Here is a 13110-nt window from a genome sequence, read left to right as displayed (position 1 = left end):
AACTGTAGGAAAAAATAAATACATGTGTAAAATGTCAGGGAATCCCATCAACCACAACACAAAAACTGATGACAAGTGAAGGAGTGCGTCGACTCCATTAGTGAAATACATCCTGCATATCCAGGAACTTTTATCATAACTTAAATCCATGTATTATATGTACTGTACATGTTCTTTTTGTTAGAAAGACGTTAAGTGTCCTCGTGTCAAAACAAGATTTTGAAAGCTGGGAGGTTGGCACACACAGTAAACATGTTTGTATAAAAATACTGCTTTCAAATATTGAAGGAACATCATGAAAACAACCAAGCACGTTTTTAGAGAAATAAAAAAGTCCACACCGACGCATGCTCGTGACGTCCATTTCCAGATCCATCGCAGGCCGTCTCCGGTATGCCAAAAAAAATTAAAAAAAATGTCCCCAGTAAGTGCAAATTGTCTTCCAATCCATTTGGTCATTGTGGACTAGCTGGCTTTTTGCAGCAGTTTGTCCTCCTTCAGTCTGAACGGGACGCTGACGGACATCTCGGCGATGAACCGCTCGCACGCCGTCTTGGTCACCTGCTTGCAGAAGCGAAGGTCGATCTGGCAGATGCTCCCGCAACGCTTGAAAAAGGTCAGGGAATGATCTGTGACCCGGTTGCAGACTAGAAGGAAAGAAAATAAAGAATGGCAATTATCATACATGCACAAGTTTAAAAAAAAAAAGTAAGATACTGATCTATCTTAGGCGTGTCAAACTCATTTTAATCGAGGGCCACATATGGTGGCCCTCAGAGGGCCGCTTACAACAGTGAATAATATGTTAATACTAGATATGTCCGATAATGGCTTTTTTGCCGATATCCGATATTCCAATATTGTCCAACTCTTAAATTACAGATTCCGATATCAACCGATACCGATATATACAGTCGTGGAATGAACACATTATTATGCCTAATTTTGTTGTGATGCCCCACTGGATGCATTAAGCAATGTAACAAGGTTTTCCAAAATAAATCAACTCAAGTTATGGAAAAAAGTGCCAACATGGCACTGCCATATTTATTATTGAAGTCACAAAGTGCATTATTTTTTTCTAACATGCCTCAAAACAGCAGCTTGGAATTTGGGACATGAGCATGAGGAGGTTAAGTTGGGCGGGAAGGCGGGGTTTTGTAGCGGGTGGTGTATATTGTAGCGTCCCGGAAGAGTTAGTGCTGCAAGGGGTTCTGGGTATTTGTTCTGTTGTGTTTATGTTGTGTTACGGTGCGGATGTTCTCCCAAAATGTGTTTGTCATTCTTGTTTGGTGTGGGTTCACAGTGTGGCGCATATTTGTAACAGTGTTAAAGTTGTTTATACGGCCACCCTCAAGTATGCCTTGCATTCACTTGTGTGTGTGAAAAGCCGTAGATATTATGTGACTGGGCCGGCACGCAAAGGCAGTGCCTTTAAGGTGTATTGGCGCTCTGTACTTCTCCCTACGTCCGTGTACACAGCGGCGTTTTAAAAATGTAAGACTTTTTGAAACAGATACCGATAATTTCCGATATTACATTTTGAAGCATTTATCGGCCGATAAGATCGGACTGCCGATATTATCGGACATCTCTAGTTAATACAAATGTAGAAGGATTTGTCTCATAATATTACATCATTGCCAATGCACTTATATTTGTTTACCTACACTATACTGCCAAAAGTATTTGACCACACATCCAAATGATCAGAATCAGGTGTCCTAATCACTTGGCCCGGCCACAGGTGTATAAAATCAAGCACTTAGGCATGGAGACTGTTTCTACAAACATTTGTGAAAGAATGGGCCGCTCTCAGTGATTTCCAGCGTGGAACTGTCATAGGATGCCACCTGTGCAACACATCCAGTCATGAAATTTCCTCGCTCCTAAATATTCCAAAGTCAACTGTCAGCTTTATTGTAAGAAAATGGAAGAGTTTGGGAACAACAACAACTCAGCCACAAAGTGGTAGGAATTATGGTGTGGGGTTGTTTTTCAGGGGTTGGGCTTGGTCCCTTAGTTCCAGTGAAAGGAACTTTGAATGCTCCAGGATACCAAAACATTTTGGACAATTCCATGCTCCCAACTTTGTGGGAACAGTTTGGAGCGAGCCCCTTCCTCTTCCAACATGACTGTGCACCAGTGCACGAAGCAAGGTCCATAAAGACATGGATGACAGAGTCTGGTGTGGATGAACTTGACTGGCCTGCACAGAGTCCTGACCTGAACCCGATAAAACACCTTTGGAAAAACGGTACGAAAGTTGTTTACACGGTAAAAAAACCAAACTGGCAGTTCAGGCCCCGGAATTTTATTGTAAAATCTATTGTCATTTTTACAGTGTACCATTTGATGTATACATTGCTTTGAAATCATAACTAAATCAGATACTTAAATATGTATTTTAAACAAAAATGTCTTGGAATGTATGAGAATATAGTATTTTGTAGTATTATTAAAGTTAAGTTAAAGTTAAAGTACCACTGATAGTCAAACACACACTAGGTGTGGTGAAATTACCCTCTGCATTTGACCCTTGTTCCACCCCCTGGGAGGTGAGGGGAGCAGTAAGATAAAAGTTTAAAAGATATATTTTTAATGTCAAGATGGAAATAAATACATTAGGAAGAAAAAGCACTTTATCGAGGCATATTATTTCCAGGCTTAAAATGAAGTGGCCCACAAGCATTGAGTTTGACGCATGTGGTCTTTCTGCGACAGTTGTCATGACAACCAGAAAACTTAGATATTGGGTTTCACTATGTAAAGCGCTTTGAGTCACTAGAGAAAAGCGCTATATAAATATAATTCACTTCACCACTTCACTTTTAGGTGACACATGTGCTGCCCTCTCCTGGCAGTCATGTGCCACAAAACACTGATTATCTTTTTTGTCTGGAGTTTGAGTCAACACTCAGTTTTTCTCTGCGCAGCAGCAGGCTGGCATAATAATCAATAAACTATAGCAGGCAATATTTGTTTCCACACAATATGGTGACTATAAAGTGCTAAATAACAACAGTAAATATTAGGGGTGTGAATCTTTGGGCATGACGATTCGATTCAGAATGGATTCTCGCAATGTATTGTTTGGTATAATATTTATAATGAAACTTTGCCAAAACAGCTTAAATGTTACATGGAGATGGCCTCAAAACATCTTAGTAAAAATGGATTTAAATAAATATACATAGGGACAAGCAGTAGAAAATGGATGGATGGATATACATACACACACACAAATATATATATATATCAGTGGAGGCTGGTGACTTCCAGAATTGAGGAGGCCATTTTTTTCCGCTTGCTCACTTCACTCGCGATGGAATGTTCCCTGTTCTCTTATCTGTCTTTGTGCTGGCCAAAGGCATACTATTTGGAGTGTAAGCTACAGTCAGAAAGTTCTTGCTGATGCAATTCATTGTGCAGAGCTTAGCCTTGTGCCTTCCTGAAGAAATTACATTGCTGTAAGTCTATGAGCCTGCCTGATAATTAAGCTGAGAAATGACATTTGGATGTTATATAAACGCCAAGTGAACATGTGTAAAAGGCAGGAATTTTAATTATGTAGTTAAAAACAATTTTGTTTAGCTTACATTTTTCATTCTTCTACAGCTTCAACATGTAATCACCAATTTAATCAAGTTTAGCATATAAAAAAGATAAGATAACACTTTCTTTATCATATGTAGTTTTATTCAATATATTTAATATAAAATATGTAAAAATATGGTTCCAGTTGGCTTTATCTGCTGAGAAACACAGACAAAATGGAGTGTTATTACTACTGAGAACTAGTGGTGTAACACTGGTAGAGACATCTAATTAGTTCAACTCACATCTGGTTTAGCTGAGGGGCGGCATGCTCTCTCCTGGACTCCACTCCACAGGTTGGTGCCGATTTCCGAGGTCGTTTTAAGCAAAAGTATTTGGCTATATGAGCTATAAACTTCACGGATGATAGCCAGGGGTGTTCTCTAAATTTCCTGAAAAGCACAAGTTGATAGGACACTCGTAGCCACTATGGCGAGTGTTTGTTTGACTGAAGTGGCTGGCGAATTCTCAAAATGGCTTCTGTGTTGATTAGGAAAGGAAAGGATTGATTCCAAATGAACCAGTAGCATGTGATTGGACGAACAAAATGTCAATCTTTCAGCCCTGGACACAATGCATGGTGAGGCCAGGCCTCCGTTGCCCACCCATTTTCAGTGATCTGGCCAATCACATATTGGCATGAAAAAGCATGCATTACATTGACTTCTATGAGAAGCTAATTTCCTAGGGGAGGCCTGGCCTCCCTTAATACAAACTGATAGGGAAATCTGGCCTGTTGCTTTACAATTGCAATATTGGGTTTTAGCCATGGGAACATTTAGATTTATGAACAAAACTAAAATAATATGAATATAAAAAACAAAAAATATGTTTTTTGTTAAAATAAATAAATAAAATAAATATATTTATTGTTTTTTTTAAATCTCTCTCTTCTCTCAAATTATTGGGGAGGCCAGGCCTCCTCCACCTCTATGGAGGAGCCTCCACTGATATATATATATATATATATATATATATATATATATATATATATATATATATATATATATATATATATATATACATACTGTATATATACATACTGTATATATAGACACACAGTTGCAAGAAAAAGTATGTGAACCCTTTGGGATTACTTGGATTTCTGCATAAAATTGGTCATAAAATGTGTTTTGATCGTTATCGAATTATTGTGTATCCATCCATCCATCCATCCATTTTCTACCACTTGTCCCTTTCGGGGTTATTTGATTCTTGTTTATATTGACAAATGTGCCGTTTTAGACTGAAATATTGTTCAATTGAGGTCCCTTATTACATATGTCTAGCTTGTGTGCTAATGTGTGCTTAGCTGTTGTGTAGCTGCTAGCTCCAAGTAGCCTACCAGGTTTACCTTTTGTAAATTACTTGACTAAAACACAAGAAAAGATCAACCGTGTGCGATTATTGGAGGACATTTAGATGTTAACTGGCTGTCCAGCTTTGCTCAATTAGACGCGCTGCAGGACTGCTCGTATCGGACATTTTAGATCAGTGGTCCCCAACCACGGGGCCGCGGACCGGATTGGTACCAAGCCGCACAAGAAATTAATAATAATTTTTTAAAATTTCTTTTTTTAATTAAATCAACATAAAAAACACAATATATACATTATATATCAATATAGATCAATACACTCTGCAGGGATACAGTCCGTAAGCACACATGATTGTATTTCTTTATGTAAAAAATATATATATATATATATATATATATTAGCCAATAGCAATATTGGATCGGGACACCCCTTGTTTATCTACCCTACTCTGAACATTATGGTAGTCATTTTAAAAAAAAGAAAAGGTTTACAAGAAGTTGGAGAAAAAAAAATCTTGGTAAAATGAGCATCTAAGATTTATCCCTGATCTGGAAGTAAGTGGCTTCACTATTCCAAGTAATTTCAGGGAATTCAAATGGGACTGTTTGGTTGGTCTTAGAAGACGTTTCGCCTCCTATCTAAGTCGGCTTCATAAATTCATGCTCATAGACTTAGATTGGTCAGATCTAGTCCTAGACTTATTTGGTTAGATCGGCCGATAAATGCTTTAAAATGTAATATCGGTTTCAAAAAGTAAAATTCATGACTTTTTAAAACGCCGCTGTACGAAGCGGTACACGGACGTAGGAGCAGTTGTGTCTCCCAGTCAGCAGCCCCTCCCCTTTCCCACACACAACACAGGAGTTGCAGCACGACTGCAGCCTGAGAGGTTTACTGGCGACGCTTGATGACCTCATCAAACCGCCGCGAGCATAGCATAACAACAACAAGAGTGTGTTGTTGCCGGTGCTGTAGCCGTGGCTAACAAGCGAGCTCGCTCGGTGACTGACTAACGACACCATGTCTATGGTTTGGGATTATTTTAAAGTGTGTCTGACGGATAAAAAACTGGCAATTTGCAATGACTGCGAAAAGTTGGTTATGCGAGGAGGAACCAAGATGTCTTCCTTTAATGCGAGCAATTTGATCTCCCACCTCTTCAAGAATCATAAGGAGATACACGATGAATACAAGCGGAAGATGGATGAAAAGCAAACAGCGAAAAAAAAGTAGTACCACACAGTCTTGCACTAAATGAGGACTATGTTATCGTTTACTTTATTACTCTAGTATACTCTGGACTGAAGCTGTGTGCCTTCATTGTTTTTGTAGCTGTTGTTTTGAGGCATGTTAAAAAAAATTATGCACAAAGTATAGTATTTCCCATAGTTGTAGTAGGTATCTGGGTTATCTCAGGGAGAGCATGTCCCAAATTCCAAGCTGCTGTATTGAGGCATGTTAAAAAAAATAATGCACTTTGTGACTTCAATAATAAATATGGCAGTGCCATGTTGGCACTTTTTTCCATAACTTGAGTTGATTTATTTTGGAAAACCGTGTTACATTGTTTAAAGGCCTACTGAAACCCACTACTACCGACCACGCAGTCTGATAGTTTATATATCAATGATGAAATCTTAACATTGCAACACATGCCAATACGGCCGGGTTAGATTAGTAAAGTGCAATTTTAAATTTCCCGCAAAATATCCTGCTGAAAACGTCTCGGTATGATGACGTTTGCGCGTGACGTCACGGATTGTAGCGGACATATTGGGACAGCATTGTGGCCAGCTATTAAGTCGTCTGTTTTCATCGCAAAATTCCACAGTATTCTGGACATCTTTGTTGGTGAATCTTTTGCAATTTGTTTAATGAACAATGAAGACAGCAAAGAAGAAAGCTGTAGGTGGGAAGCGGTGTATTAGCGGCCGGCTGCAGCAACACAACCAGGAGGACTTTGAGTTGGATACGCGCTACCGTGAGTACGCAGCTGCGGCTTCCAAACATTTGATCGCTTGCCCGCACGTGCGTGCCGCTATGTGCATGTCACGTACGTAACTTTGGGGAAATATATGTGCTGTATGAACTTTGCGGAGGTGAACGGTACTTTGGGCTGTGGGATTGAGTGTGTTGCGCGGGTGTTTGATTTGTATTGGCGGGTTATATGGACGGGAGGGGGGAGGTGTTTGTTATGTGGGATTAATTTGTGGCATATTAAATATAAGCCTGGTTGTGTTGTGGCTAATAGAGTATATATATGTCTTGTGTTTATTTACTGTTTTAGTCATTCCCAGCTGAATATCAGGTCCCACCCGCCTCTCACAGCATCTTCCCTATCTGAATCACTTCCACTGCCCTCTAATCCTTCACTCTCACTTTCCTCATCCACAAATCTTTCATCCTCGCTCAAATTAATGGGGTAATCGTCGCTTTCTCAGTCCGAATCGCTCTCGCTGCTGGTGGCCATGATTGTAAACAATGTGCAGATGTGAGGAGCTCCACAACCTGTGACGTCACGCTACTTCCGATACAGGCAAGGCTTTTTTATCAGCGAACAAAAGTTGCAAACTTTATCGTCGATGTTCTCTACTAAATCCTTTCAGCAAAAATATGGCAATATCGCGAAATGATCAAGTATGACACATAGAATGGACCTGCTATCCCCGTTTAAATAAGAACATTTCATTTCAGTAGGCCTTTAATGCATCCAGCGGGGCATCACAACAGAATTAGGCATAATAATGTGTTAATTCCACGACTGTATGTATCGGTTGATATCGGAATCGGTAATTAAGAGTTGGACAATATCGGCATATCGGATATTGGCAAAAAAGCCATTACCGGATATCTCTAGTTAGATCTGACCAATCTAAGTATTTAAGTCTATAAAGCATGAACTGATGAAGCCGACTTGGATGAGAGGCAAAACGTCTTCAAAGACCAACCAAACAGTCCAGTTACAATTGATGGAATGCCCTGAGAATACAATGACCTGGATGAATGAGAACATCCATAGACACATTCACTATTACAAGGTTTTCCCTTCACTGCCAAGTTCCCCCAGTCAGACTTGTCAGATAAGAACTTGATTGATCTCTTCACAGAACATGTTTCTACTGCGTGATGCGTGATTTACGCCACTCTGACACTTTGCATTGCACAATAAAGCTAGCTCGCTGGCAGACGCAGCGCCAGGGAGGAGCGTTACATCAAGTTCCAGGCGTACATTTGGTATGCTGAGCTTTAATGGCAAAGGACGTGATTTCTGCAGGTGATGAGTCAGCACAGCATTGCTACAACGGACACACCATTTGCCACAGCAAAGTGGGGACCCTGCTAAAGAAGGGCGATAGAGCTAAGATATATTATGATCTATTTTGCAGCCTCTTGTGATACCATTATATATCACAATATATTATTTGGTATGTAAATGATAATAATTAGAACCACTTAAAACGGGTTACAAAGGCTCCTAATGTAGCTGCTGACGTATGCTGTAAAATTGCATCATTTCCAGTTGTATTATTTTCTCTAAACTATCATAAACGTACTTGATACTTTACTCTTTTATGTGGTTTATTTTCTGTTGTAACATGTTTCTATCTACACTTCTGTTGAAATGTAAAAAGCACTTCTTCTTCTTCTGTTTTCATACTGTTTTGTGTGATACTACAAATTTGGGTATCAACCAAATACCAAGTAGTTACAGGGACAGTATTGTCATACCAATGCTTATATCTTAATTTTTCAAGATCATTGAATGATTGCATTCTTGATCACAGTTATAATCAGACAAAAACAGGATAACGGCATAACAAAATCAATTATATATTCAAATAATTTTCTTTTTTTATACAAAATGTATAATAGAGATGTCCGATAATATCGGACTGCCTATATTATCGGCCGATAAATGCTTTAAAATGTAATATCGGAAATTATCGGTATCTGTTTCAAAAAGTAAAATGTATGACGCTGTGTACACGGACTTAGGGAGAAGTACAGAGCGCCAATAAACCTTAAAGGCACTGCCTTTGCGTGCCGGCCAAGTCACATAATATCTACGGCTTTTCACACACACAAGTGAATGCAAGTCATACTTGGTCAACAGCCCTACAGGTCACACTGAGGGTGGCCGAATAAACAACTTTAACACTGTTACAAATATGCGCCACACTCTGAACCCACACCAAACAAGAATGACAAACACATTTCGGGAGAACGTCCGCACCGTAACACAACATAAACACAACAGAACAAATACCCAGAACCCCTTGCAGCACTAACTCTTCCAGGACTCTCCCGCCCACCTCAACTTCCTCATGCTCTCTCAGGGAGAACATGTCCCAAATTCCAAGCTGCTGTTTTGAGGCATGTTTAAAAAAATAATGCACTTTGTGACTTCAATAATAAATATGGCAGTGCCATGTTGGCATTTTTTTTCCATAACTTGTGTTGATTTATTTTGAAAAACCTTGTTACATTGTTTAATGCATCCAGCGGGGCATCACAACAAAATTAGGCATAATAATGTGTTAATTCCACGACTGTATATATCGGTTGATATCAGAATCGGTAATTAAGAGTTGGAAAATATCGGAATATCGGATATCGGCAAAAAAGCCATTATCGGACATCTCTAATAATAAAGTAAATAGTACAAAATAAAGAAATACAAGTAAAAACTATTATTGGCTCTTATTTCTTGCATTTGCAAAAACAACAAAAAACGATTGTGGTATATTACAATATTCGTAGTATTGACCATTAACTGATCCAATACTTAATAATAATAATAATGGATTAGATTTTATATAGCGCTTTTCTATTATTAGATACTCAAAGCGCTCACAGAGAAGTGAGAACCCATCATTCATTCACACCTGTAATAATTTCGGTCAATATTTGTATCTATCTGCCCACCCATGTTTACATTCAAGAGCTCTAGCTTAGCAGTTGGCCATGTTTCTGTATCCTCCTCCGTGTGTAGTGTAGCATGTTTAGCTATTCCTTGTTCTCTAGTCCTCCAGTCATATTTATTCTTGTAAAATAAACACAGATTACTTGCTACCATGGATGCGAAGATTAGCGGTTTAGAAGCTGCACTGTGGAGGGACATTAGCCAATAGCTATTTGTTCCATACTTGCCAACCTTGAGACCTCCAATATCGGGAGGTGGGGGGTAAGGGGTGGGGGGTGGGGGGTGGTTGGGGGCGTGGTTATTTACAGCTAGAATTCACCAACTCGAGTATTTCATATATATATATATATATATATATATATATATGTATATATATATATATATATATATATGTATATATATATATGTATGAAATACTTGACTTGCAGTGAATTCTAGCTATATATATATATATATATATATATATATATATATATATATATATATATATATATATATATATATATATATATATGTATTTTATTTACATAAAAGAAATACTTGAATTTCAGTGTTCCGGTGGCTATCCATTAGATGGCAGTATTGTCCTGTTTAACTTCTCCGTTCATGAGGAGTATATCATTTCGGCCACCGTGTTCAATGGAGAAGTCTGTTCTACATATTTACAGGCAACATACACCTTCCCCTTCGAACTGTCCTGGATGAACTGAAATTCTTGTTTCCATTCGTTTGAATTCGTTAGGCAAAGCGGACGTGAGAACAGGCTGTCCCCACTCAGTCTCAGGTCCGCATTGAGCTGGAGGGGGCGTGGCCTCCAGCTCCGGCTGAATACCGGGAGTTTGTCGGGAGAAAATCTCTGCCAGGAGGTTGTCGGGAGAGGCGCTGAATACCGGGATTCTCCCGCTAAAAACGGGAGGGTTGGCAAATATGATTTGTTCGCTTGTCGCTAACTCAGTTGTGAGACACAGCTAGAATAGGTCATCATGCATTGTCACAATATGATGATAGTAGTAAAAGCTCTATCGTCGGCCAAATTGGTATCATTTTATATCATACATATCGTGCGACCCTAGACCCTGCTCTACAGCTTTACAAATTGCTTGGCAATAACGCCACTTAAAACAGGATCAGGGATATTTAAGAGGGAGCATGTGACATTTAATATTATCTATATAATCTATTACACAAACTCATTACCTGACAGGTTGATTTCTGTGAGCGAGTCTCGAGTGGTGGTCCCGGCCGCCGTCAGCAGGTTGACGGACTGGTCGTTGACGTGGTTACAGTAGCTCAGGTCGAGCCGTGACAGCAAAGGCATCTGGCGGCTGATGAGACGTAGAGACGTGTCGGTGATGTCCAAGCCCGCCAGACGCAAATCCTCCACATTCCTCAACTTGTAGCGGTTATCCATCTGACCTGTCCGTCAGAGAGTAGCATACATAATATTTTCAATATTATTGACAACTGCAAAGCTGTTTACGAGAAATGTATGAGCAGACTCTTTTTTTCCTGAGGAAGCTTAGGTCCTTTAATGTGTGCAGCAAGCTGTTGGAGATGCTGTTGTGGCCAGTGCCCTGTACTTTGCAGGTGTTTGTTGGGGGAGCAGCACCAGCAAAAGGGACTTAAACCGGATTGACAAACTGATCCGGTAAGCCGGCCAAACTATTGGCACGCAGTTAGAGGTGTTTGTGTCAGTGAGGGACAGGAGGACACTGGACAAACTGCTGGCCATCATGGACAATCCTGCCTACCCACTCCACCAGACAGTTGAGGGACAGCAGAGCTCATACTCCAACAGGCTCCTTCAGCTTCGTTCCCACAGTGTTCGATTCAAGAACTCCTTCATTCCGCACTCCATCCAGCTGTATAATCACTCGCCATACAGCAATAGATGATCTCTGTCTATTACCTGACACCTTCTATGTTAGCTACCTCTCTTTGTTTATAGTGTCTATTTTCTGCTGGATTTACTCTCTATTTTATGCTGCAGCTGTTACCTATACTGTAATATTGTACATCAATCAATGTCATCCATCCATCCATCCATTTTCTACCGCTTGTCCCTTTTGGGGTCGCGGGGGTGCTGGAGCCTATCTCAGCTGCATTCGGGCGGAAGGCGGGGTACACCCTGGACAAGTCACCACCTCATCACAGGGCCAACACAGACAGACAGACAGACAACATTCACACTAACAATCAATGTCAATCAATGTTTATTTATATAGCCCTAAATCACAGGTGTCTCAAAGGGCTGCACAAGCCACAACGACATACGCGGTACAGAGCCCACATAAGGGCAAGGAAAAACTCACAACCCCAATGGGACGTCGATGTAATGTAGTACATGGTAATTGTTATATATTGTATATATGATATAAACATATCAGTATATATCCTATACTGTACATATATTATGTAAATATTACGTATATATGTTATATTTTATACTGCATTTAGTCTATTTTATACCTGCATTGTATTTTCCATCCTTTGTAACTGAGCTACTGTGTGGAACAATTTCCTTTGTGGATCATTAAAGTTTGTCTAAGTCTTAAGTCTAAAATTTTCAGTTAAAATGATGCAAGCTTATCGCGACACAGAAATCATTTGAGACCAATCCATTCCAGTCGGTCATAGAAGATAAACGTAAATTTGGGGACATTTACTTTGCCTTCTTATACGGAAACATTTTATCTGGATTAGAATGATCAAACTACACTGCAAAAACTGAAATCTAAGTAAGATTAAATATCTCAAATAAGGGTGATATTTGCTTATTTTCTGTCTGATAAGATCATTCTTCTCACTAAGCAGATTTTATGTCAGAGTGTTTTACTTGTTTTAAGGGTTTTGGTCCTAATAGATCTCAGTACGATATTACAGCTTGTTGCTGAGATTTGATGACCTATATCGAGTAAAACATGCTTGAAACTAGAATATCAACTGTTGAAAAGCCGTGTCTTCAACACTCACGAGTGTAAAACTACTTTGTTAAAGTAATAATTTCTTATTTCAAACATGAAAAAAATCAAAACAATTGTGTCTCAATTAAAACGGATGACGGCCAAATGGACTTTGCTGTTTTATTTTCAATGAAACAATAGAAAACACGTACTCATATAGTAGTACAGTTGGCACAGTACAGCAAACTGATATTAATATTTAAACATTTAACGTGTGACATTTGTAACAATTTTGAACAGAAATAGTTCATGCACGTTCAGATAAATTCTTCAAAATTACTATTAAAACATTTTTGGCCGGGGGTCA

At 39.2% G+C, this 13110-nt stretch overlaps 1 protein-coding gene across 5 annotated transcripts in view; it reads right to left on the bottom strand.

The window, feature by feature from the left end:
* Positions 1-410: 410 nt before the first annotated feature.
* Positions 411-13110, bottom strand: part of kdm2ba (lysine (K)-specific demethylase 2Ba) — a 35056-nt gene continuing 22356 nt past the window's right edge. For all 5 annotated transcript variants that reach the window (XM_062051155.1, XM_062051157.1, XM_062051158.1 and 2 more), the window contains 2 exons: positions 11038-11256; positions 411-647 (listed from right to left, as the gene is read on the bottom strand). In XM_062051155.1, coding sequence (XP_061907139.1) covers positions 466-647; positions 11038-11256 — 401 coding nt within the window. In that variant the 3' untranslated portion in view covers positions 411-465. The remainder of the gene's footprint in view (positions 648-11037; positions 11257-13110) is intronic.

This window comes from Entelurus aequoreus, linkage group LG06 (assembly GCF_033978785.1).
Source record: "Entelurus aequoreus isolate RoL-2023_Sb linkage group LG06, RoL_Eaeq_v1.1, whole genome shotgun sequence".
Lineage (NCBI taxonomy): Eukaryota > Metazoa > Chordata > Actinopteri > Syngnathiformes > Syngnathidae > Entelurus > Entelurus aequoreus.
Note: the sequence above shows the minus strand (reverse complement) of the source record. Positions and strands in the feature narration are given on the sequence as shown.